Source organism: Xenopus laevis, chromosome 9_10L, assembly GCF_017654675.1.
Source record: "Xenopus laevis strain J_2021 chromosome 9_10L, Xenopus_laevis_v10.1, whole genome shotgun sequence".
Lineage (NCBI taxonomy): Eukaryota > Metazoa > Chordata > Amphibia > Anura > Pipidae > Xenopus > Xenopus laevis.
Genome location: NC_054387.1, coordinates 44,521,517 through 44,549,240, shown reverse-complemented (window position 1 = coordinate 44,549,240; position 27,724 = coordinate 44,521,517). Strand labels below are relative to the sequence as shown.

Sequence of the window (27,724 nt, the reverse complement as noted above, 5' to 3'; positions counted from 1 at the left end):
CAGGAATAGATGTTCCCACCTCTAAACAAATAAACAATAGAAACACAAATCACTTCCTCATTACTGTAAAGTGTTTGTGGATCAAACCTACTTGTCTATGCCAATAAAATAAGGTGTGTTTGACCAATAGACTTAACAACTTTTATCTCTATTATAAAGGAAATGCGTAGAGTAGGTTCATTTAAGCTAGTTGGGCTTTTGCTGATTATTGGTTAGGTCCTTTCTACTACCTGTTTGGTAGGATGATTTTTGTTCTGGTGCAGCTAAACACAGTTGTGTTATATTATTCTAAAGAGCCGTTTTCTACTGCTTCTAGGTATTGGATCTTCGAGGTTCAAACAGGAGGAGCCCATCTGGTACATCCCGGTACTGTGCTCTGTACTTACTCATTTGGTAGGTTGCTAGATCAGAGTGTAGATTTGTCTTGCTTGTAACTTTCTTGACATTTAAATCCTTATGTGAGCTATGCATCCGCTTCCCTGCATGTTTTAGTAGTAAGGCTCCTTTTTCTTTGATGCTTTAAAGGAAATGTAAACCCTCAAATATTAAAATTGCTCAGCGTCCTCTACTGAAAACTTTTTTTTAAATTTTAAATTGCATTTATGTTTTGTTTTCGAGACGAGCAATTTTTAGGCTGATAATAATAATAATAATAATAATGCAGTTGAAGCAAGAGCACCCTCTGTTATCCAGTTCTACCAAGCAGCCAGACAAGTTGGGGGAGATTTTTAAGAAGAAAAGGAAAGCCTTAGGAAAGATTTGGGGGGCCCATTTACTTGGCTCGAGTGAAGGAATAGAGGAAAAATAATTCGAATTTGAATGGTTTTTTTTGGCTACTTCGACCATTGAATGGGCTACTTCGACTTCGATTTGAACTAAAAATCGTTCGAATATTCGACCATTCGATAGTCGAAGTACTGTCTCTTTAAAAAAAACTTTGACCCCCAAGTTCGCCACCTAAAACCTACCGAGGTGCCATGTTAGCCTATGGGGAAGGTCCCCATAGGCTTTCTAATGTTTTTTTGATCAAAGAAAAATCGTTTGATCGTGGATTTTTCGTTCGATCGTGCGAATTGCGGTAAATCCTTCGACTTCGATATTCAAAGTCGAAGGATTTACATTCGGCAGTCAAATATCGAGGGTTAATTAACCCTCAATATTCGACCCTAAGTAAATCTGCCCCATAAAGTCTCCTTTTTAAGCAGTGCAACATCACAAGACTCACGTTATTTTTACATTTTCTCCCTACAATGACAATGTTATAGAGCACATGACGAAATGAGCCCTCTGTGTAGTAAGGCTGCAGTTTAAAAATGCAGGAGTTTGTTTATACAGAGCTCATTGTCTCCATTTTTGCCCTGCAACACATTTTTCCCAGAAGCGTCAACGATAGCGAGATAGCACCTTGGCCAGTTGTATCTGCAATGATGATATGAGCTGGTGGGTGGAGAATTAGTTATTATTACAGTCTTACGGGGGGCATGCACTGGTTGATGGCACACAGCTCAGAATTCCCACCCTGCAGACAATTTTTAGTGTCTATAGAGGGGTTGCTTTTGAGATGTTATAGGGCTACTTAAAACACAGCAATTCAAATGCACAAAAATGCCCGATGTACCATTACCCAAAGACTTTCAGGCACCTTGATGTTAAGTGGAACTTTATACAGGTGTGGGATATGTTATCCGGAAACCTGTTATCCAGAAAGCTCTGAATTAAGGAAAGGCTGTTTCCCATAGACTCCATTTTATCCAGATTATCCAAATTTTTTCTCTGTAATAATAAAACAGTATCTTGTAATTGATCCAAACTAAGATATAACGAATCCTTATGGAAAGCAAAACCAGCCTATTGGGTTTATTTAATGTTTACATGATTTTCTAGTAGACTTAAGATATTAAGATCCAAATGACAGAAGGATCCCTTATCTGGAAAACCCCAGGTCCCAAGCATTCTGGATAACAGATCCTGTACCTGTATAATACTTTTGCCTTCATACAGAAAGCCCTACAAAACTAAAAGTAACATCATATTAATCTTAATCCCTATACATTAGTTATGCACTGAATACAGGACCTCACTTGAATCCTAATTTGCATATTCATGTTTTATATAAAAAATTGACCATGTTGGAAATGTATCACATTCAATAGTCCAGCGAGGTGGCTGACCAGGTTGCCTAGGGCGCCCGACTGGCTTGGCCACTACTATTGTACACATTTATAAATATCATTATCCTGAGCAAGGCTTTCCTATACCTAGTCATTTTTTTTAAAAACGATTTCCCACATTTTTAACAATTTTAGGTAGAAAAACATTTGAAGAGTTTTAAAAACCAAAGAATATTATATAAAACTCAACTTTCCATAACTTTAAAAAAGTATTCTTACTTCCAAAAATGAAAAAAAAAAATATATTGGTGTTGGTATAGTTGCACTGGGACCTCAAAATAGTAAAAACATGTACAGTATTTTGATATGACCCAGTGACTGCAGCCTGTGATGTGCCGCTGTTTGTTTGCAGCTGTGTGGTATAAAGCTGTCTTATTCATTACAAGATGAACCCTTCAAAACCAACCAAGGTATGTTGACTTTGCTGAACAATTTTTTTTTTTCTTTTTAAGAATTCTGTTTCTTAACACAAGAGTTCAAGGACAGGAAATGTCTCTATGTTTGGGGATGAGGGGTTATTGGTTATTAGCTGGGTATGGCAGGGCAGGTAATAAGCTCCTTCTCTTTGTAAATTGTAACTGTGGGGTGATAAGGTTTTGCCAGTACCCTTCCAATACTCATTCATCCCCTGGTGGCATATCACATATGCACACTGGAGTTTACAGGCAACATGGGAGTGGTTACATGATCATTAATTGCTTCAATCATCTGCTGGGCATCAGTCAGTTCTATGTGTGACTGCTCTGTCTCTCTGTACTGGGTTGGGGCTCGAGGCCTTGTTCACCAGGCATTCCTACCTCCCTAGATGTTGTGAGACACAAGATGGTAACTTGGGTTCTGGTGGTGCCTCGTTCCTGCTCAGTGTCAAATCCAAGTTCTTTATGGGACCTCCCTATCCCATAGCAGATTTTGATTTTTTTCCTCAGCCAATTGGTTTGCTGCTTACCAAAAACTCCCTGGTGATTCATACAGGGAAGATCAATTACGGGTGTGCTCGGAAACTAGTACATGTTAGGGGAAATCACCCATCACAACCAGGAAAAGGTGGTAGGCAACCCCCTCTTTTTTGTGATACTAAATGTATACTGTACCCCCCACCACCACCATGTAACAGGGACACCCGTGGCTGATGGGCTCCTGTCACTGGAAAGCTGTTTGGAGAGGTAAAATTCAGACATGGAACATACAGGTGCAATGAACCAAGGAACATGTGAAACAACTGGTGGCCCAAATCTCCCATATACTTCTAATAAATATTTCTTCTGTCTCACTTGCATCACATACACATGTTCCAGTTGTAGTGAGTAATACACTAGCAGAGTTCCATCAGCTGTTGAGGGGGGGGGTCACCCCACTAGTAATTATTCCCCTCTGAGAACAAAATTCTCAGACTACCTCCCTACAGTAACCGTGGGTTCCCATTAACCTTCACCTTGTGTCCCCAACTGACACACAATTGTCTGAGATCTTAAGCTGCAGTCTTCTACCTGGGCTGGATTCCAAAGCCTATCCTGCCTTCTGCCCCTTCAATAACTGCCTTCCAACACTTCACACTCCCTTCCTTGTGCCTTAGTATTTCTTCTGTACCTTTATCATTTTCCTTTCAACACCTACTTACTCTTCTTTTTGTTATGACTGGTATCCCAAACCCAGAACAAACCCCAAGGTCCCGGTCAAGGCTCAGCCTTCTGCCTTTAACAACCACCTTTCGCTCCGGGAGGAGCCCTCGGCTACTTGGGTGCCGCCAGATCTTAAAATTAGAAGACCAGGGGAAGAGTTCTGGGCAGGCAAGGGAACTGCACGTTATACATAAATGCAGAACAAGGAGCATAGTCGGGTCAATACCAAAAAAGCAGGACAGCACAGATTCAGGGAGCAAGTGCATGGTCGGGTCACAAGCCGGGTCAATACCAAACTGGCAGAGAGGTACAGATTCAGGAGACGAGCATGGTCGAGTCACAGGCTGGGTCTATATCAAGAGAGCTGAGTAGTACCGTAGCAGCAGACGAGAGTGTAGTTAGTAAACAGGCTGGGTCAGTAAAGCAGCGTAATTACGGAATCCAGAAGAATGGTCAAATACAAGCATATGTCAGGACAGGCAGCAAGACAGGACTTGGTCAGTAACAGGCAGGGTCAAAAACAACAGTAACAGATAGAAATCACACCAAGGAACTATGAATAGACATTTTCTCTGTTGTTTAAAGGGGGACACAAGGAACGAATGCTTAAGCTCCATCCTCCAGGAGGCAGGACACTTGATGCAAATTTGAAAAAGGATATGTGCCATCCCACTCCGGCTTACCCCTACACTTAACTCCTCCTACAATCAGTTTTTCAAGTGTCCTGCTCCTAGGAGGTTGGAGCCTAACCTGGTCTCTAGTGAGACAGATGGAAATCTTCGGTCAGTGGGTAGCACTGACACCAGGTGTGAGACCGGGGTCAGGACTGCCTGACCCACCTTCGGTTAACCCCCTCCGTGGGAGAATTCACCAGGGTAAAACTCTGGTCTTTGACCATACCCACCACCCAGACAGTTCCATCCTGCTACCCATAGGAATGCAGACGGTCTGGCCGGTGAAGCATTGGGGTGAGTAGATTGCTTTATCGCAGTGCCCCCTCTTTCTCTCTTCCTCACTCCGTTCTGCCCGGGACTGAATTGCAGGGATATTTTTCAGCTCCCTCACACAGAAGGCTAGCTGGCAGCTCTTCCCCCCCCCTCGGCCCCCCCTGCTCCTTATGGCGCTTCAGTCTCAGCTCCTGCCTCAGTGTGTCGCAATGGAGGAGCGCGCCGGGCTGGAGGATTCAGGGGGAAGACGGCATTACTGATGCACAGTCCCCAAGGGAATCCTGGAAGGGGACGGGGACAGGCAGTCTGGGCGCCATTTTTAATGAGCGCAGATGGACCTAGCGTCTCTCTCTGGCTTTGCGCCAAAAACGTACACGCGCTGTTACAGTGCGCGTGCTCAATCAACAGGTATCAAGCCTTTTCACGGAGCGCAATCCAGAGCCAGCAGAGACATAAGCAGACTCCAGCAAGTGCTACCACTGCGACTCACCCTTACACTTACCTCCCTACTATGGCAGAAGGTAGGACAGGGGATTTATTTCCCAGGGTGGGGGGAAGAGCCCCAGCGCCAGTAGCTCAGGTGAGATACCTAGCCTGCACTAAGTGTCACTCTAAGACACACGGAGGGCAGTCAGAACCTTTCTGTAGATCCTGTTCCAGGGGACAGGAGTCTGCGCCTAGCCCAGTGAGCAACCCTGATCCCTTGCCTACTGCAACAGAAGTCACTTCACAGGATCCGCCAGCCAGCTCCTCTGAAGAACCGCCGGCACCACTATGGGCGGTACAATTATCTCAGTCCCTGGCCTCCCTCCAGGGTCTCCCCTTACTCGCTGACTCAGTGGGAAAGGCCATTGCCAAATTAGACCACAAAACTACTGGCAAGTGCAAGAGGCCAGACAAATCCAAGACTGTTCCGTCAACAAGTAAATATTCTAAGGTATCATCAGAGTCTCAAGACCCATCGGAGTCAGAGGGGAACTGCCATCTTCCCACACCTCCTCAGATGACAAGGAGGCGGAACATACAGGCAAGGATGTACACCATGACATTGACAGTATAATCAAACGAGTTATAGAGACCCTCAACATTACCCCGGACCCTGGTCAACAACAAACAAAGGGCCTATTCAAAAGACAACACAAGTCCTCAACCTGTTTCCCCTCACATGAACAGCTTACAGGCATCATACAGGATGAATGGAATTTCCCTGAAAGAAAGTTCCAGGCCACTCGGAAATTTTCTAAATCCTACCCCTTTTCCAAGGAACTGACGGAAAAATGGAGCAACCCCCAATCAGTGGATGCACCAGTATCTAGGTTATCCAAATCCACTGCATTACCAGTTACGGACGCAGCAGCATTCAAAGACCCATCTAACAAGCGGCTAGAAGGTTTTCTCAGGGCCATTTATACTTCCTCCGGATCTTCACTACGCCCCACCCTTGCCTCCGCATGGGTTAGCAGAGGCATTCAGTCTTGGGCGGAATCCCTAGTTCACGACATACAGGAGGGCTCCCCAAGATCAGATCTACTAGCAACAGCAAGGGCAATGTTAGAGGCATCAGACTACCTGTGCGAGGCCACTCTAGAGTCCGCTCAAATTATTGCAGGCTCCTCTGTGCTATTTGTGGCAGCCTGTCGAACACTCTGGCTAAAGAACTGGTCAGCAGACATCAGTTCTAAGAAGTCACTCACAGCGCTCCCCTTCAAAGGAGGTCGCCTATTCGGAGAGGAGCTGGAAAAGATCATCTCGCAGGCCACGGACGGGAAGAGTACTCATCTCCCTCAGTCCAGGGCTCGATCGGCCACGGCCTCAAGACGTGGAAAAACATTTCGTGGCCAAACCAATCGTTTTAACAGACGCACTGTCTCCCCACATCGCTCTTAGTTCAAGAACAGACCAGGGGACCGGAACCGTCCCACCTGGAAGCCCAACATGGCCCCCTGCAGATAAGACCACCTCAGTCTGACGGGGCACGCCCTCCGGAGTCCGCAGACCTGTTATTGGGCAGGCTAAGATTCCGGGAGGTATGGACCCAGTATTCCACAGATACCTGGGTAGTAGAAATAATCACAGAAGGGTACCACATCAATTTCACTTCTCATCCCCCCAGGAAGTTCATCATGTCCAGAGTTCCTCAAAAAAACCCCAAAGCACAGACATTTTTAAAGTGTGTAACAACATTACAGAGGGCCGGAGTGATCGTGCCAGTACCACCGCACGAGAGATTCTTCGGCTTCTACTCCAACCTGTTTATCGTACCCAAGAAACACGGATCCTTTCGCCCAGTCCTAGATCTGAAGGGACTGAACAAATTCGTGAGGTCGGTACGATTCAAAATGGAGACCTTACGATCGGTGATCCGGGGAATGGAACCAGGACAGCTGCTGATGTCCCTGGATATCAAAGATGCCTACCTACATGTTCCAATTTGGCCCCCCCACCACCGCTTCCTCAGATTTGCCTTCGCAAACCAGCATTTTCAGTTTGTGGCACTCCCATTTGGACTATCCTCAGCCCCGAGGGTGTTCACGAAGCTGATGGTGGTAACAGCGGCAACCCTGAGACTTCAGGGAATATCGGTGATGCCCTATCTGGACGATCTATTGATATAAGCCAGAACAGTAATCCAGGCCGAGAGGGATTTGCAACGGGCATCGTCACTACTCCAGGAATTTGGGTGGATCATCAATTGGGAAAAATCCAACCCTCACCCCAATCATCTCATGACTTTCTAGGCCTGGAGTTCAACACCTTGTTACAGTCGGTGTCCCTTCCCCGGGAGAAACAAGACAGGATCCGGGAACAGGTTCACTTACTAGTGCACACTCAGAGGCCCACGATTCACCAGGCAATGAATGTTCTGAAAACACTGGTGACGTCAATAGAAGCAGTGCCATTTGCACAGATTCACCTTCGTCCCCTCCAAGCGAAGATCCTCAGGGTCTGGAAAGGGGGATCCCTCTCCAAGACATTTTGCCTCACTCAAAGACTGAAGGATTCTCTCCACTGGTGGCTACAACCAACCACACTAGCCACAGGTCAACACCCACCTGGACAGTGATAACCACAGACGCCAGCCTTCAGGGCTGGGGAGCAACGTGGCAGGATCTAGCCGCACAGGGAGTGTGGTCTCCCACGGAGTCCAAACCTCCCATAAATATTCTAGAACTGCGAGCAGTGCGTCTGGCTCTCAACCATTGGTCTCACGGACTACAAGCAAAATCCGTCCGGATTCAGAGCGACAACGCCATGACAGTAGCTTACATAAATCGACAAGGAGGGACGTGCAGCGCAGCAGCTCTAGCAGAATCCCAACAGATCCTAGCATGGACAGAAGCCAACTCTGCTCGGCTGTCAGCCATTCACATTCCAGGCGTGTCAAACATAAAGGCAGACTTTCTCAGCCGCAATCAACTAGATCCAGGGGAATGGGAACTTCATCCACAAGCCTTCCAGGAACTAGTACGTCATTGGGGCATTCCTCAGATAGACTTGATGGCATCCGGAAACAACCGAAAGGTGCCAAGATTCTTTGTACGATCCAGAGATCCAAGGGCAGACGGAGTAGATGCCATGACTCAACGATGGCACTTCAATCTAGCCTATGTATTCCCACCTCTGCCAATGCTGCCACGCATCCTCAAAAAGATCAGACGAGCCACCGTCACAGTAATAGTAGTAGCACCCTACTGGCCCAGGAGGACCTAGTTTTTGGACTTGCAGGAAATGTCAGTGGACCAACCGATCCGACAGACGCCAAGGCTGGATCTTCTACTAAAAGGGCCCATTCTTCATCACAATCCGGGCCTATTCACTTTGACAGGATGGCTGTTGAAGCAGCCATTTGGAGACGCCAGGGATTTTCCGAGAGAGTCATAGAGACTATGATCAGGGCTCATAAGCCTACTTCCTCTAAATCCTACCATAGAGTTTGGCATTCCTACTGGATTTGGTGCAGAGAGTCGCAGGTTCCCTTCCTACAACTTGACATCCCTCGAGTCCTAATGTTTCTACAGCAGGGAGTCCAGTTAGGACTCAAGCTCAGTTCCATCAAGGTCCAGGTGTCGGCACTATCAGTTCTACTTCAGTCTCGATTAGCACTGGCTGACTCTGTTAGAACTTTTATGCAGGGAGTTGCTCACTTGGCCCCTCCCTTCCAACCACCGGTTCCTGGTTGGGACCTCAAACTCATGCTGGAAGCTCTCCTGGAACCACCCTTTGAACCTTTGGATTCTATCTCTGACACATGGCTAACATGGAAGGTGGTCTTCCTAGTAGCAATATCGTCCGCCAGAAGGGTGTCTGAATTGGGGGCCTTGTCATGCGACCCTGCGTTTTTAATCTTCCACAAAGACAAAGCAGTATTGCGCACGGTTCCTTCATTTCTACCTAAGGTGGTTTCCGCCTTTCACATAAATCAGGAGATTGTAGTGCCATCTCTATGTCCGGATCCCAAGAATCAGAAGGAAAGTAGGCTCAACACCCTGGATGTGGTCAGAGCCTTGCGAAGCTATATAGAACGATCCAAGCTGTTTCGTCGAACACAAGCCTTATTTGTCATCCCATCTGGACCCAGGAAGGGTCAGGCAGCGTCCAAGTCCTCGATCGCAAGATGGATCAGAGAGACTATCCGACATGCCTACTTATCAAAGGGGAAACCACCGCCTCAAGGAATCCAGGCACATTCTACTAGAGCGATGGGTGCATCATGGGCATGGCGCAACTCGGCTTCTCTGGACCAGATCTGCAGAGCAGCTACTTGGTCCTCTGTGCACACCTTCACCAAATTTTACAAACTGGACACATTTTGTCCGCTCAGGCCGCCTTTGGCCGAAAGGTTCTGCATTCAGTAGTGCGGTAAGGCAGATATCTCTATGGTATCGCACCCTGCTGGATCTGGGGCTGCTTTGTTAAGTCCCCATTCGTTCCCTGTGTCCCCCTTTAAACAACAGAGAAAATAGGATTTTTGTTACTCACCGTTAAATCCATTTCTCTGTGGTAAAAAGGGGACACGGCTTCCCACCCTGTATAAATTGTGGCTATGTTGCCGGCCTAATGGCCATGTTGGGAATGATTTCCCATTCTACGTTCTGCCTTATAAGTTGTTTGAGTTATCAAGTTATCAGAGTTATCTTATATGGACTTTGGTACCAACTGATTGTAGGAGGAGTTAAGTGTAGGGGTAAGCCGGAGTGGGTTGGCACATACCCTTTTTCAAATTTGAATCAAGTGTCCTGCCTCCTGGAGGATGGAGCTTAACCATTCATTCCCTGTGTCCCCCTTTCTACCAATGATTTAACGGTGAGTAACAAAAATCCTATTTTACATTGGGCAATCAATATTGCCCACGGCTCCCTTTAAATACTTGAATTTCCGCGTAAACCCGGAAGCAAGCGGCCGCGTGCGCCATAGGAGAATTGTGCATCGGCGTGCGGGCGTTCCTGCTGGCCCCTTGAAGCCACTAGACCACCAGGGTGAGTTCTAACACTTTTTCCCTCTTGGTTACAGCTCTGCTTCCATCTCACTCTCTGCCTTTAATCATGCCCTTTCCTTTCTCCATCTCTCTTCCCAATATTCTCTTTCCACTCTGCCATTCTTCCCTCTTGGTCTCTTCCTTCCTCCCATTTCCACCCCTTTCCTGCCCTCTCAGCCATTTTCCTCAAGCCTTATTTCAATCTTTTCTACCTTGACAATCCTTGCTAGAAATGCTTTGTATGAGAAACACATTGGCACATTGATTTGGCCAGCTTTACTTTGTCTTTCACTTTATCCTTCAATTCTGTAGGGCAATTGTCCTTTTTTTATTTTGACTTGTTTTTATTGCAATTTTATATTCAGAATCCAACTTCTATAATAACTTACTGTCTTACATAGTTGCTCTTTATACTGTCCAGGTGTTCAATGATCCAGTACATGGTCACATTGAGTTGCACCCTCTGCTAGTCCGTATCATTGACACCCCTGAGTTTCAGCGCCTGAGATACATCAAACAGCTCGGAGGAATCTATTATGTCTTCCCTGGGGCTTCTCACAACAGATTTGAGCACTCCATTGGGTGAGGTTATACATGTTATTCACACACATTCACACACATTTTTCAGCTGTATACACTGAACAAAGAAAAAGGATGTTCAAAGGTGAAGTGTACTCCCACTTTCTTTATCACAATGCTTTTGCCCAAACAAATTCAAGGTGCCTAATTTAAAGTGATCCTGTTTATAAATGACTTTTTATATTGTTGTAAATGGAAGTAATCTCATGGAGAAAAAGCATATGAATACAAAATGTGTTCCAGAAAGTGAGTATTGCATTCAAACTTGTATACACATCTAAAAGGACTTTTATATACTATAATGTAATACAAATTGTAACTTAAAGGGGGGTTTTTACCTTTAAATGAACTGTTATTGCGTAGAGAGTGATATTTTGAGACAATTTTCAATTGGTCTTGATTTTTTATTATTTTGCTTTTTATTCAGCAGCTCTTTAGTTTCCGATTTCAGCAGTCTGGCTGCTAGGGTTCAAACTACCATAGCAACTATGCACTGATTTTAATAAGAGACTGGAATAAGAATAGGAGAGGCCTGAATAGAAAGAAGAGTAATCTTCCAATCAGTGGCGTAACTAGAGCGCACCGGGCCCCCTGCAAAAAAATCCATCACACTCAGATCCCCATCTTCCTGCCCACTTCCTGTCCCGCCTCTGCCCTGCTCCACCCATGTCCTGACTGACTCTGCCCACACCACACCCCAACTCCACCCACATCCTACCCCAGCTCCGCCCTCTCCCATCCGTGTTGCTTCCCCCTTCCTCTCCGGCAAGAGGAGTGGCTGGGGAGGAGGGGGTTTTTATTAGCTATAGAGGAAGCTGACCCCACAGTCCGGGCCCCCCTGCGACTGCGGGGTCTGCTTCGTCTATAGTTATACCACTGCTTCCAAACTAACAAAGCAAAGAGCTGATTAGCACCATGTGACATGTAGTAGTCTTCACTACTTAATAAAAGATCAATCTTTTTTTGCCTTACTCTTGGGCATGACTCCATATGGTAAATGGAAATGTTGATTACAGTGAAGGATTAATATATTGTTTGTGGCTTTTATTCCCAGATGTCCCTGTTTAATGTTTTGTTTCCTTGTACAGAGTAGGTCACTTGGCAGGATGTCTCGCCCGAGAGTTACGTGACAGACAGACAGATCTTGGCATTACTGACACAGATATACTGTGTGTACAGATAGCAGGACTTTGCCATGATTTGGGTAAGTACCAGTGCTGTTGCCTACCTACTCTTCTCAGTGCAAAGTTGGTTTTAGTGATCATTCCTCATTGTTTTGATAATGAAACCTCTGCATCAATGTATACTACCTGATATGGGATTATTTGCCTTTATGTATACAGTGTCAGCTGAGTTGATTTGTTATTTGTGTACATATAGCAGTTCTAAAGGAATACAGCAATTACTTGAGTGCACAGTTGCTAAAGCTCTGCTATTGCTGTGGGGTAACAATGGAATTTCACATTTGTCCTACACGGATGGAAATCATTTGCACTTTTGTGATCTCATCAGCCATAAGAGAATTTGTTACCATTTTAATTTAACTTTTTATTTTAGGCCATGGGCCGTTTTCACATTTGTTTGAAAAACAATTCACAACCTACACAAAGCCAGAATTTAAGGTGAGCTTTCCAGCTGTTACAGAGCAATCTTCCATGGTGTCACCTACAGTAAAACACATTGTGTGACGGTTGGCACCTCATCAGTGTATTACCAGCCCAACTGGTACAAATGATACATGATGACATTTTTATTAAAGGGGATGGAAAAACCCAGATAATGCTCCTCTGAGCACATTTATTATGAAAGGAATCAGATTTTTTATAAACAATTGATATAAGGGTAAAAAACTAATTTTCTATGTGCTAGCCTCACGCAGTCTGCATTCCTTTCCACTTTTATGCTTTTAAGGCCTTTCACCCCCCCGAATTGTGTCTTGTTAATGATCTGGTAACACTTGACAGAGTAGGTGCATCAGGGCTGGGTAGTAACGTAGAGAACCCTATACAGGGATCACTTTCTGTATATTTACTTAATTTTTTTCAGATATATTTAGAGTCGCCTCAGAAGCCAATATCTTGCACCAGTGAGATAAAAGAAGATGGAAATATGCTGTGTGCAAGTTTGGGCATATGGCTGTGACCTACTAGACTGTATCTGTGCTATTAAACCAGCAGTTCTGGATCCATAGTTGGGCAGAGGCATTTGCATGTTGCTGCCCATAATTCCATATGTGAGAGTTAAGAATGTCATTTTTGGTTTTCAGGCAGTGTATGTGTAGAGCATGAGGAATGTGAATACCGTCTTTTTTTCAGAAGGCTTTTCTCTGCATGTTTAATCTAATACTGGCTTTGTTCTTTTTCTTTTTTTAGCATGAAGATGTATCTGTAAAAATGTTTGATCATCTAATTGCATCCAACAATCTAAAGGAAGAAATATCTGAGAGTGACCTAATATTTATAAAAGAGCTTATAATGGGCTGCCCATTGTCAGACGAACTGAAGCAAGAAGTAAGTATTTTTGCCTGGCCATGGTGTTATTTCACTGTCATTGTGCAGTGCTTTCCCAGAGACACACACAAAGAAATGTTTAAAGAGTTCATATTGGGGAGGGTACCCTGAGTCCTGCGCATTAGTTTGCCCATGCAAAGAGCTTTGTAGGCAGGAAGAGTTGATTAGGTTTAATAGGGTAATGGCAACAGTAACCATCCAACTTGGGAGACTGTCGAACTGTGCTTTGTTACTGATGATTACCTACACTAACCCTAGTTGTGTAGGATCTCTCTATGCAGGCTATAAGCAAACCTAAGGAGTTATGCCTGCTACAAAAAGTCCTTACAGTGGCTTACAGGAACATCCATATCTGCTATGCCATGCCCTCTCCTGTCTTCTTGTTTGGGGAATAATAACCTATAACTTTGTGTAGGCGAAGGTCTCCAAACTAAAACCCTCACTTGAGTATTTTTTATCTGCTGTCACAGTTCCCAGTTTGTAAGGCAGCTGTTATCATCTCCACCATCTTTTTTTCCTTATTAATAACATTGGGATCAACCATCATTTTAACGACCAGGCCTGTAAAATACCGGCCAGGTGGCAACCCTAAATGCAATGCAGAAAACAGTGGTCTCAAATTCCATATCGCAACTCCCAGTTATTCTTATTTAGGATGGACAGTCTCATTTTGCAAACCCCAAAAAGGACAGAGCTCATCTGAAAGTGGGTGGGGTCTGGAGTAGTGTTAATATGAGTATACTGTACAATCTATGTATTCAAATTCTGTCAACTTTTTTCCTTCTCCCATTCATTCACTAGGTGTGGCCATATGCAGGAAGACCAGAAGAGAAATCATTCCTTTATGAAATTGTGGCTAACAAAGAAAACGGCATTGATGTGGATAAATTTGACTATTTTGCCAGGTACTGCTAATGAGAAACAACATTTCTAATTTTAGACAAACTCCAGTGAAAGTTTAATTTAAATGATTGTCTAAAGCACTAAACCAGCTAGTGATAATTATCACTGGCATAAAACAGCTTTAGCCTTTACATCTACAATGAATAAGTAACTGATTGTAGAAGCCAACTGAGATGTTTCTATGCATTATAACTTTACCTAGAATGTCTATATATTTCTAGAGTTAGGGTGCCCCTAAACACCTCAACTTAGTAATGACATGCCAAGGTTAGGTGCCTAGGGGCGAGCATAGTAATTTTCGCTTTTTAGAATGCAACATACCTATATAACACAACCAATAGCATTCAAGCAATTAACTTTTTTTTGTATTCCTAACTATGCTCTTGCATTTCAACAGGGACTGTTACCATCTGGGTATTCAAAATAATTTTGACTATAAGAGATTTCTCAAATTTGCCCGAGTTTGTGATGTTGGTAACAGGAAACACATTTGTGTCCGAGACAAGGTAAGCATGTTCACTAAGAAATATTTCCCCATAATAACAATGAGATATTTCAACGTACTACATATCATTCTGGAAAGTTAATTTCTTCTGTGCTGTGTATAGCGTAAACATTTCTGACCTGCTGCTAAAACTGAAACTTTTCACCTTTTGTAGGAGGTTTGGAACCTGTACAATATGTTTTACACACGTTATGGTCTCTACCGAAGAGCTTGCCACCACAGAGTTGTGAATGTCATTGAGATAATGTAAGAGTATCAATATTTTATACCAAGTATGATGCACTTCTATATATCTTTAAGTAGATAGACATAAAGCCAAAAGGTCTAGAGGTGGTAGATAGCTATAAAACCAAAGAGTCTAGAGGTAGCAGATAGCTATAAAGCCAAAGGGTCTGGAAGTAGTGTGCAGCCATAAAGTCAACAGGTATTGAAATAGTAGATTGCTATAAAGCCAAAGAGTCTAGAGGTAGTAGATAGCTATAAAGCCAAATAGTCTAGAGCTAGCAGATAGTTATAAAGCCAAAGAGTCTAGAGGTAGTAGATAGCTATAAAGCCAAAGAGTCTAGAGGTAGTAGATAGCTATAAAGCCAAAGAATTTAGAGGTAGTAGAAAGCTATAAAGCCAAAGTGTCTAGAGCTAGTAGATAGCTATAAAGCCAAAGAGTCTAGAGGTAGATAACTACAGTATAAAGCCAAAGAGTTTAGAGGTAGTAGATAGCTATAAAGCCAAAGGGTCTGGAAGCAGTAGATAGAAATAAAGCCAAAGAGTCTAGAGGTAGTAGATAGCTATAAAGCCCAAGAGTCTAGAGGTAGATAGCTATAAAGCCAAAGAGTTTAGAGGTAGTAGATTGCTATAAAGCCAAAGGGTCTGGAAGTAGTAGATAGCTATAAAGCCAAAGAAATAAATAAAATAAAAATTAATAATAATAAAAAAAAAAGAAATAAAGCCAAAGAGTCTAGAGGTAGTAGATAGCTATAAAGCCAAAGAGTCTAGAGCTAGTAGATAGCAATATAGCCAAAGAGTCTAGAGGTAGTAGATTGGTATAAAGCCAAAGGGTCTGGAAGTAGTAGATAGCTATAAAGCCAAAGAGTCTAGGGGTAGTAGATAGCTATAAAGCCAAAGAGTCTAGGGGTAGTAGATAGCTATAAAGCCAAAGAGTTTAGAGGTAGTAGATAGCTATAAAGCCAAAGGGTCTGGAAGCAGTAGATAGAAATAAAGCCAAAGAGTCTAGAGGTTAGATAGCTATAAAGCCAAAGATTCTAAAGCTAGTAGATAGAAATAAAGCCAAAGAGTCTAGAGGTAGTAGATAGCTATAAAGCCAAAGAGTCTAGAGGTAGATAGCTATAAAGCCAAAGAGTTTAGAGGTAGTAGATAGCTATAAAGCCAAAGGGTCTGGAAGTAGTAGATAGAAATAAAGCCAAAGAGTCTAGAGGTAGTAGATTGCTATAAAGCCAAAGGGTCTGGAAGTAGTAGATAGCTACAAAGCCTAAGAGTCTAGGGATAGTAGATAGCTATAAAGCCAAAGAGTCTAGAGGTAGATAGCTATAAAGCCAAAGAGTTTAGAGTTAGTAGATAGCTATAAAGCCAAAGGGTCTGGAAGTAGTAGATAGAAATAAAGCCAAAGAGTCTAGAGGTAGTAGATTGCTATAAAGCCAAAGGGTCTGGAAGTAGTAGATAGCTACAAAGCCAAAGAGTCTAGGGATAGTAGATAGCTATAAAGCCAAAGAGTCTAGAGGTAGATAACTACAGTATAAAGCCAAAGAGTTTAGAGGTAGTAGATAGCTATAAAGCCCAAGAGTCTAGAGGTAGATAGCTATAAAGCCAAAGAGTTTAGAGGTAGTAGATAGCTATAAAGCCAAAGGGTCTGGAAGTAGTATATAGCTATAAAGCCAAAGAGTCTAGAGGTAGTAGATTGCTATAAAGCCAAAGGGTCTGGAAGTAGTAGATAGCCACAAAGCCAAAGAGTCTAGGGGTAGTAGATAGCTATAAAGCCAAAGAGTTTAGAGGTAGTAGATAACTATAAAGCCAAAGGGTCTGGAAGCAGTAGATAGAAATAAAGCCAAAGAGTCTAGACTAGTAGATAGCTATAAAGCCAAAGAGTCTAAAGCTAGTAGATAGAAATAAAGGCAAAGAGTCTAGAGGTAGTAGATAGCTTTAAAGCCAAAGGGTCTGGACGTAGTAGATAGAAAAAAGCCAAAGGGTCTGGAAGAAGTAGATAGAAATAAAGCCAAATAGATAGCCATTAAACCAAAAATGCCTTGAAGTGGTAGTCAGATAACCTTTAAGGATAGGTAAACCTTAAAAAAACAAACCCTCTCTTTTTGGTTCAAATAAGTTTATTGAACAGTTAGAAAAGCAACAATTTACACAACAGTGCATGTACATTCCAAGCCCAATTCACAGATTGGTGTGCTTCTGCAAATACACAGTCAACATCATTTACCAACTGATTATCAACAGTACAGTATATTTCGTATGTGTATAACATATTCTCACACTTTACAACCAGCAAATAGAAATTTTTGAGGCATGGCTGAAAGCTACCTACACGGCCAAAATATTCGTCTGAGCTAAAATTGCCTTAATCTGATTCACCCACGTTGGGCTATCCATGTCCATATTACTTGCCATCCACATGGCCCATATCCTTGTAAATTGCTGAAGTGTCCCTCTTCTCTTATATATATGCTTCTCTAACTAACAGGCATCCTGCATTGCCTCTACCCAGTCCTCTATGGATGGGGGTGCTTCCACTTTCCAATTTTTAGTTATAAGCCTCCTGGCCTGAAATAACGCTTTAGTTAACAGCTGTTTCTTCTCTACCAGCATACTTTGGTCTGTATTCACCCCTAATATACATAACATCGGGTCTGCTTGGACCAATGTATCTATAGCTTTACTTGTACGATACAGGACCTCTTTCCAGTACTGCTGCAGTGCCGGGCATACCCAGAGTGTGTATGAGGGATCCAGCTTCCGTTTTACATCTGTTGCACAGTGGGGATATCTCTGGGAACATTTTATGCAGTTTTTCTTTTGTATAATAGGCCCTATGTATCAGGTAAAACTGGAGAAGTTCATGTCTACAATCCTTTGAGACCATCCTGGGGGTCTTAAGTGCTAGTTTCCACTGGGTATCTGTCAGGTCCCCCCACATCTCTCTCCCATAGGGGGTCTGCATTTTAAACTAGTGGAACTCGCATTGGCTGTAGTGATAAGCTTATACATAGTTGAGATCTTACATTTCAATGGGCCTTGTTTAATTAAATTTAACATTGGATTCTCTGCGATTTTAATGGGGGAGAGCCTATGCCTCTTCCCTAGATACACTTTAACTCTGTTATAGGTTAACCATTGGGCAGCTGGTAGATTGCACTGGTGCCTGAGGGCTGCAAATGATTTCATTCCCTCCTCCCCCCACACATCTCCAATGTTTACAATTCCACACTCTAACCAACACGATGGGGGGACCATTTCGGCTAATTTTCCTAAGGCTTTGTTAAGCCAGAGAGGGGTAGCAGGGTCTATTATTGTGTTCTGCATGATTTTTTTGGCGGCCGTATATGCAGATCTGGATTCCTGGTTCATTTGGCTCCTTTCAGGCCTCAAGGGTAGATTTAGTAGGGCCTGCAAGGCAGGCTGCTGCATTTTGCCCCCCTGCTGCCAGCTGTTATACAGAGGTGTGCACGGGCCACTCAGGGTTAGTGAGCACACATGCGACAGCTGCGCAGCTAGATATAGAATTTGAAAATCTGGGAGGGCTACCCCGCCTTCGTGTCTAGGGCGCTTCAGAAGAGGGAGTCCTATTCTAGCTTTGCCTTTACCCCAGACAAACCCTCTAATTATTCCATCTAGTTTTTTAAAGAAGGACCGGGTTGGCGACCTTGCAGAATGCCACAACATATATGAGATTTTCGGTTGCACAAACATTTTTATTAGGTGTATTCGGCCTGCTGGTCCCACCGGCAAGTTACCCCATGCTGCATATCTGTGGTGTGTCTCCATTACCGACCCTGAGAGATGCCATAGGGGCTTTGTATAGGAGCTGCACCAGTGCTACAAACTTTGGGCCTATACCAAATGCCGCCAAGACCTTCCACAGGTAAGGCCACTCCACCGTGTCAAAGGCCTTGGCGATATCCAATGCAGCTATGGCTCTAGTGCCTGAATTAGTATAGTCAGAGGTAAAATTATAAAATAAACGTCTGATGTTGAGGGCATTTGTTTTCCTTGGCATAAAGCCCAACTGATCCTCCTCAACCAGGGAAGAACTTAGCAAGAATTTTTAATTTGGCCTATAGGACTCCGGTATTGTCTGGTCTTTTCCCGGTTTTAGGTTATTGCTGCATGGTACATTGAGGCGGGAAGGTGGGATTGTGTGACTGCCTCATTGTATACTTTTAATAGGACTGGGGCCAATGTATGGGCATGCTTTTTATAGACCTCAATGGGTAAGCCATCTGCTCCAGCAGCTTTCCCTGAGGGAAACGAGTCAATTGCCTACTGAAGCTCCAACAGAGAGATGTCTGCTTCTAAGAATTCCCTATGGCTGTCTGCTAGTAAGGGCAGTGTCACTGATTCAATAAAGTTGTCTACTAGTTTAGTAGAGGTGCTGTCAAGGGTAGACACGTAGAGAGTGGAATAGAAGTGCGACAGGGTATTCTGAATTAGAATGGGGTCAGAGGTTAGCGCTCCCTCCTGTGTTTATAGCAAGGTTATTGCTGGAGGAGAAGTTTGCTTTCTGGCTAGATGAGCTAGCAGTTTACCTGCTCTTTCTCCACACTCTCTTACATTGAGTTTCATGAAGCTCAAAGAGTGCTGAGCTTTCTCTCTCATCAACTCTGCATATTTGTCTTGAGTCACCTACAGGGCCCTAAATTTCTCTGGCGTTGGGTCAAGGGTTACTGCCATTTCAGCTTCAGATACTTTTTGTTCCAGCTGGCTTTGCTGGAGCTTATGCTGTTTTTTAATGGCATTGATTTCAAAGTTAAATTGCCCTCTAAGAAATGCCTTTAAGGCATCCCATAGTGTTAAGTGGTCTACTGTGCTATCATTTATGGCCAGAAATTCATGGATTTCATCCTCAATGGACTGGAAGTTGTCTAGCACATTCAGCCAGTTTGGGTTAAGGGACCAGCGTGATCTACTAAGAGGTGCTCCCAGCCCCAAAATCATTTCAAGAGGAGCATGGTCCGACAGTCCCCTGGCCAGGTATCTCACGTTCTGGAGCATTAGGTGTGCCCCACGGCTCAAGAAGGCAAGGTCTAGGCGGGATAACACTGAATGGGACATGGAGTAGCATGAAAACTGTTGTTTATCTGGGTGTCTACGTCTCCAGGCTTCTGTGAGGCCTGCAGATTCAGTAATCTTTGGTAACCTGGCTGTACCTTCTGAGACGGTCCACAGTGTTGTCTAGTGGTGCATTAAAGTCTCCCATGGAAATGGGATGCGGATAGTTTGCTACAAATTCAATGAGTTGAACCAGACATGCATCCTGGTATGGGGGTGGTATATATACACACGCTAGAATAACCTCTTGGGATTGGATATAGCCATGTATGAATATGTATCTTCCCTTGGGGTCAGATTTGATTGTTACAGCCCTGAATGGAGTATTGCGGGAGATAAGTATTGCTACCCCTGAAGAGTGGCTAGAGTACTCCTCATGGTAGTACCAGCCCACCCAAGGTCTCTTCAGGGCTAGGGTCTTACTGCCAACTAGATGAGTTTCTTGTAGCATAATTATGTTAGCCCCAGTTTTCTTAACAAAATCCATAACCAGTTTGCGTTTTATACTATCGTTTAGCCCTCTGACGTTTAAGCTAAGTAACCGCGTCATTTTTCCTTTTTGAAATTTTTTTACTATTGATGCTCCTGTGTACCTATTAGGGCATCAGCCCTAGCTGCACCTGTTGATCAGACATATCATATTTGAACCTTTGTTGAGGAACATTAACCCATTAATCAACTTGCAATCATAAAGCCGTTCCCCCTCCCCAACTGACCAATTCCCCAACTCCTGGCAGATTTGTTACCCATAACCATCAATAACAATTAACATCAGCGTTTGCCGGGGGTGCTTGAGTGGCCATTTTTTCCCATGTGCTAAGCTTAGCACTGGCCACCTTTAGGAACAACACCACAGTTCCAAAAAAAGTTACTCACTCGCCCGATCCCATAGCGATTAAGAGTAGTTACCCACTGAGCAATTGGGAATAAACAAGAAAGTCATGAATAACGAGAACAGTTCCTGTAAGGAGAACAGCAGCTGTGGGATAGGGCCCCTGCAGCAATAGTCCGAGCAACTGAAAGATTATAATGATAAACAGTAACATGGCAGATTTATACGACCTGACTGTGGTGTCACAAGTTCCCCGTAATGCCCGGGGGATGAAACGATGTACGCTCAGCTTGGAAACATGCCCGGGTTACTAGGCTTCCCTCTTCTTCTTTGTATCGATCCAGTCGCTGAGGTCCTGTGGAGAGGTGAAGAAGTGCGAACTGTTATTTGCAATCACCCTTAACCGAGCTGGGTACAAGATGGCATACTGGTATCCCAGCTCCCTCAGGAGTCCCTGTCTCTGGCATTAAGCAATCTTGTGATGACTGGTCTCGGAGCCACACCTGGAATTGGAGCCTTATTTGGTATCCAATGTGCTCGCTCAACTGCAAAAGCGGTTGAAAAAGACTCTCTTCCAAATTTTTCCACCAGCAAGGCCTCGATAAATTTCTCAGGGGAACCTCCTTCAGCTTTTTCTGGGAACCCAATGAACCAGAGGTTATTGCGATGGAGCCTGTATTCCAGGTCGTTGGATTTACTTGCCCAAGTATGTATCGCCTTATCCAGTTGCTGCATGTGCTCCGCCAGCAGGTTGCACACCTTCTCCATCGAGCTTACTCTGCGCTCCAGTGTGGCAGTACGCTCTCGCAGCTTCTGGAGGTCTAGTTTTATTATAGAAAGTTCCACTTTTATCTCCTCGGTCTTTGCACATATCAGCGATGTGCAAGCTTCATTAGATGATCTAATTTCAGTACGGAGATCCGTAAGCGTGGGCTCTGCTGGCTGAGGATCATCGTTGTCATTGGGGTCGGGCCCATCACCGCCATCTTGGCCTTGCCGCGCATCGTGGCCAAACCTTTCCAGCCTAGCTGCGGCTTCTGTATCTCGATTCTGCACCCGGTTTTGCCCCATCAGGGATCTTCACGGCAAGGGCTCCCAACTCAGGTCTCTGGGTTCCGTTTTTGCTGGGTGATGTCGCTGATATTCACAGGATATTTGGTATCGGGAGTCAGAGCAACTCTCTAGTGCGTCCTCCTACATGTAGCGCCAAACCATGCCCCCTGTTTGTACCCTCTTATATAAAAAAATGAATAACTGCTTCCCAGCAGACCTCTCCATTATATCAGCTGCTCTCACCCAAGTGCGCTTATATTTACATACAGGATCGGAGAAGCTTTTAGAAAAGCCGACCAATACATTCAGATAGAAGGTTCAAATGGAGGATCCTTTACCATCTCTAAAGCTGTGGATGATATGGCTGCTTATACTAAACTGACAGGTGAGTTCCTATAGCAGAGGCCTATCATAAGTAATTGCCCTTTAAAAAAAATTAAATATTTACAATTTCTCTTTCAGATGCAATCTTTGTGCAGATTCTGTATTCAAGTGATTCCAAACTGTCTGATGCCAAAAAAATCTTGGAGAAAATCGTACAACGCAAGTTTTACAAATACTTGGGAGAAGCAACTCCCAATCCAAACAACACACAATCCCTGGTAAAGTGCTAGTACTCATTATCTTTTGTGTTTTCATACTGTAATATTGAATTTGCAATAGGGCAGGCTTAATCTGACTGATTTCAATGTTAAAGCGCTGCGCAGTATGGTGACGCTCTAAACATACATGTTAATAATAAAATAGTAATAATAATAAAGGAGTTGTTCACCTTCCAACACCTTTTTCAATTCAGTTGGTTTCAGATTGTTCACCACAAATAAAGACTTTTTGCAATTACTTTCTGTTTTCTATGTCTGACTGTTTTTCTAACATTGAAGTGTAAAGTTTCATTTATCACCTTCTATGAGGTGAGGGGCAAATAAAATCTAACAAAATAACTGCCTTTTTCAACAATTCTGCATGTAGAGAGACAGGAATTCTAGTGATTTTAGTAGCGTGAGCTCTAATACATCTTCTAGGCAAAAGCAGCCCCCTAAGATATATTGGTTCATTCATCTGACACCCAACTCCTGAATGTGGAGAAACAGATGCTGAGAGAGGGATAGTGAAGATAAACTTGATTATTTCAAAAACAATACAGAATTTTAAATTTTTTGTATATAGAAAGTTTCTTATTTCAGTATGCTAAAACTTATATTAAATCTTCATTTTCGCGATAGTTCCCCTTTAATTTTTTGGAAAAAACAGTAAAAAATAAAAGATGCTAAGTAATTGAAAAAAGTCCTTATTTCTGGTGAACAATCTGAAAGCAATTGAACTGAAAAAAAAAGTGTGAACCCATCGGCTGAGGAGCACATCAATCCAGGGTATGTAATCTGTGGCTGACAGCATTTTACACTTGGGGTCCATGGGCTTGTATGTAGCCCAAGTATATAATGCTGTCAGCCACAGATCACATACCCTGGATCGATGTGCTCCTCCACTGATGGGATGTACCACCTAGTATGACTGATATCTGAATTATTCCTGATAAGATGAAAAATGATTGTTTGGGTCCATGTTGGTGATTGTTTTTGGTCCATATACGTGCATATTATTTATAGTGTTTCTTTTGCAGGATAAAAAACAGTTATTGGAAGAACTGGCCAAAGCAGTTGCTGCAGAAGATCCCAATATGAGATGTACCAGTGAGGATTTTGTGGTAGATGTAAGTAATGCAGGGGCGTAACTACAGAAGAAGCAGACCCTGTGGCTGCAGGGGGGCCCAGGAGGCACAGGGGCCTCTAATTAATGAGCAATTGCAACATATATTGGCAAAACAGGACAAACTCTGGATATGTTGGGGGCCCTAAAATGAATTTGCTGTGGGGCCCAGTAACATACTGAAGTTATGTTTGAATTATCAGTTGTGTTAACATTCCACTTGTGCAGACATGGAACAGAAGCATGCAGACCCTTATTTATTTATAACCAGAGATGGTGAAGTTAAATTCTCATTAGACTGTTCTAATATTATTACACAAATAAAAAATCCCAGCTTGAATACAGAGTATACTGTTCTTGGAAATACTGGTTATTTCCATCCCCTCGGACTTACTGATTGACGCCCAATATTAGTATACAAAACATTTTAGCCATATCCCAATCAGTTCTGCCCACACATACAGTGTCTGACTGGAACAGGAATAGCCTGGAAGTGGAAGACTCACCTCTGTCTATTCATTGGCTGATATAATCTAGCATGTGTGAGCACAGTGCCTCATATTACCTATAGGGAAGGACTTAAGTACTAAAAATGGCAGTTTGTATATGGCATTATCCAATGGTACATACTATTAGAAAATGATCCTTTTCCTAAATGCTAAAATGTTTTACAAATGAGCTGTTTTATGTGATATATTTTTATAGAGACCTGCAATGTGAAGAGGTATAGTTTCCCTTCAACAGATTTATTTTTTTTCTGTTTATTTCTGAGTAATGTAGGTGTTCCTTATGGATTATGGAATGAAAGAAAAAAATCCCATAGACAAAGTTCACTTCTATAGCAAGAATGACCCAAAAGAAGCATTTCATATCGAGAAAGGTCAGGTGAGGCACAAGAGTAATGATTCCTTCACCAAAACCCACACTGTATACACAGCGCAACTTTGATAAGTGCATTTTTGTATATTTCCATTTCTTTGGAATACTCTAATAGGGTTTTTTTTTATTAAACTCCGAATGGCAAAACCCAGAAAAAATTGTGGGTTTTTTTTTTAATATAAAATCATAATCTTTAGTGGAAAAAAATCACAAGTTTTCCGGTGGAAAATCTAAAAAATTTGTACAATTAGTTATTTTCACGTTTTTTTCAGGTTTTTTTCCCGCAAAGAAAATTTTGGGGAAAGTGTATTGATAAATAAGGAGAAAGAAACCCATGCGGATTTGGTCGGAGTAGTTTCTTAAAAAATATTGAGATAAAATTCGGACTTTGATAAATAGGCTTCCCCGTCTAAGATGATACTCACCCAGTGGATTTTAAAGGGGTGGTTCACCTTTTAGTTTGTTATAGAATGGCCAATTCTAAGCAACTTTTCAATTGGTCTTCATTATTTATTTTTTTTATCATTTTTTTTAATTATTTATCTTTTTCTTCTTCTACAGCTTTCAAATAGAGGTCCCTGACTCCATCAAAAAAACAAATGCTCTGTGAGGCTACATATTTATTTTTATTACTCATCTTTCTATTCAGATCCTTCCCTAGTCATTTTTCAGTCTCTTATTCAGATCAATGCATGGTTGCTAAGTTAATTTTGACCCTAGCAACCAGATTGCTTAAATATCTGTCTGGAGAGCTGTTGAATAAAAAGCTAAATAATTCAAAAACATTTAAAAAAAAATGAAAACCAATTGCAAATTGTCTCAGAATATCACTCTCTACATCATAGTTAACCCAAAGGTAAACAACCCCTTTAAAGGACAAGGAAAAGGTTAACTTGTTGTATGCAGTGCAGTTTTGGACTCCAGTCCTTAAGAGGGATATAAATGAGCTGGAGAGAGTGCAGAGACTAAGTGCAACTAAACTGGTTAGAGGGATGGATGACTTAAATTATGATGGTAGACTGTCAAGGTTGGGGTTGTTTTCTCTGGAAAAAAGGCTCTTGCGAGGGGACATGATTACACTTTACAAGTACATCAGAGGACATTATAGACAAATAGCATGGAACTTTTTTCTTCACAGTCAGGACAGTGAGGTTGTGGAATGCACTGCCGGGTGATGTTGTGATGCTCATTCAGTTAATGCCTTTAAGAATGGCTTGGATGATTTCTTGGACAGACAGAATATCAGAGGCTATTGTGATACTAAACTCTACAGTTAGTATAGGTATGGGTATATAGAATTTATGTGAAAGTAGAGAGGGGTGTGTGTATGGATGCTGGGTTTTCATTTGGAGGGGTTGAACTTGATGGACTTTGTCTTTTTTCAACCCAATTTAACTATGTAACTTGTTAGACACCCCTAGTGGTTATACTAACTGTTAACTGCTTACTTCAGACCCCAGACCAGTAAGACACTTTACTCCAATTTGCAGCAGCCTGTAGGTTCTCCGATGGGTCCAGGTTTTCTAGGATGGCACAATTTACATTATGTAACCAGAATTTGCTTTGAATATCAGTGCTTACAGCAGTGTAATCACAGAGCTGCTCTCCATTTGTTATATCAAACCAATCAAAGATAACTGGGGCTCATTTAACCAAATTCACACCCGTCTGCTTCTTTTCTCAGGTCTCCTATTTACTTCTAGAGAATTTCTCAGAAAGGATCATCCGCGCCTACTGCAAAAAAACTGATGATGAGAATATACTGAAAGCTTCCAAGAAGGCCTTCATAAAGTTGTGCCAGGACAAAGGCTTCTCAATTCGCCAGGTCTGTGCTTCTAGTTTGATTGAGACTAGTGATGTGCATGCTGGGAATTCCTGCTTGACTTTTCTGCGTAGGCTTTCCCCCAACCTGTGATGTCATGGACAGGAGTAGATGTCACTGAAAGGGGTTGAAATATGTTTGGTGACATTAGGGGGTAAAGAATAAATAAATATATATATATATATATTAGGGATGCACCAAATCCAGGATTCGGCCTTTTTCAGCAGGATTCGGATTTGGCCGAATCCTTGTGTCTGTCCGAACCGAATCCAAATCGGTTAGGCATATGTAAATTAGGGGCAGGGAGGGAAATCACATGCCTTTTCATCACAAAACAAGAAAGTTAAAAAAATACTCACACTTTTCCCTTTCCCACCCCTAATCCGTATATGCAAATTATGATTTGGATCGGTATTTGGCTGACTCTTTCACAAAGGATTTGGGTATTCGCCCACCCAGCACATGCCATTGATCCACATTTTGGCAATGTAGTTGGTCCAGACCTCTGCCAGCAGGTTTTGGCCTAACCTGCGCAGAAACTTACACTAAGCAGCATCTTTCAAATGTTTTGCTTTGGATAAAGAAACAAACATATCTCATTGACTCCTCAACTTTTTTCTTATAGGGTTATGGAGCTGCGGCTGGAGATCACTAAATTGAGGCTCAGTTGCCTCAGCAGTCTTGAGTTATACAAATATCCTACCAATTTTGTCTATGTTAAACAGTTTTATATACAAGTATGGGACCTGTTATCCAGAATGCTCGGGACCTGGGGTTTTTCCGGATAATGGATCTTTCCATAATTTGGATTGTCATACCTTAAGTTACTAGAAAATAAAGTAAAACATTAAATAAACCCAATAGACTGGTTTTGCTTCCGATAAGGGTTATTTAAATCTTAGCTGGGACAGTACAAGCTACTGTTTTATTATTACAATTCAAAAGGGAATAATTTTTTTTAAATTTCAATTATTTGGATAAAATGGAGTCTATGGGAGGCAGCCTTTCCATAAATCAGAGCTTTGTGGATAACGGGTTTCATGATAACAGATCCCATACCTGTATTGAATTTATGCTTTTAGCTTCCAGTTTGAAAGGGAAATGCTTCCTGACATCCTATCTGTTCCCACATAACAATTGGATACATTACTTGCTGGCATTTCTCAGCTGGTTCTGCCTCAGTTTAAAGCTTTGCCAGGAACTAATATATCAAATTTGAAGTTCTTTAGCCGGCTTAAGTCAACTTTAAACAAGAGCAACGATATAAAAAAGGAAAGAAGAAAAGTTAGTTAGTCCTTTAGTGTTTAATCTTCCTGCTGATCCTTTCACAGTCTCCCAGCTGTAACAATTAAAGAAGAGGATCAGCGGCTAGGGCAATGGAGAGACCCGAAACAATATATAGGGGCACATTTACTAAGGATCAAATTTCGAA

At 42.6% G+C, this 27,724-nt stretch overlaps 1 protein-coding gene across 2 annotated transcripts; it reads left to right on the top strand.

The window, feature by feature from the left end:
* The first annotated feature begins 210 nt into the window (after nt 1-210).
* On the top strand, nt 211-27,724 carry LOC108701076 (deoxynucleoside triphosphate triphosphohydrolase SAMHD1-like). Of its 2 annotated transcripts, XM_018235245.2 has the most exons (15): nt 213-393; nt 2,524-2,581; nt 10,635-10,795; nt 11,881-11,996; nt 12,350-12,414; nt 13,165-13,302; nt 14,104-14,207; nt 14,603-14,711; nt 14,865-14,956; nt 22,154-22,269; nt 22,347-22,486; nt 23,506-23,595; nt 24,372-24,476; nt 26,155-26,295; nt 26,918-27,724. In XM_018235245.2, exons 2-15 carry the CDS (start codon nt 2,558-2,560, stop codon nt 26,945-26,947), a joined length of 1,431 nt encoding a protein of 476 aa, XP_018090734.2. In that variant the 5' UTR covers nt 213-393; nt 2,524-2,557; the 3' UTR covers nt 26,948-27,724. The 2 variants fall into 2 exon arrangements, with proteins under 2 accessions (XP_041432188.1, XP_018090734.2); XM_041576254.1 differs by lacking the exon at nt 24,372-24,476 and having other exon boundaries at nt 211-393.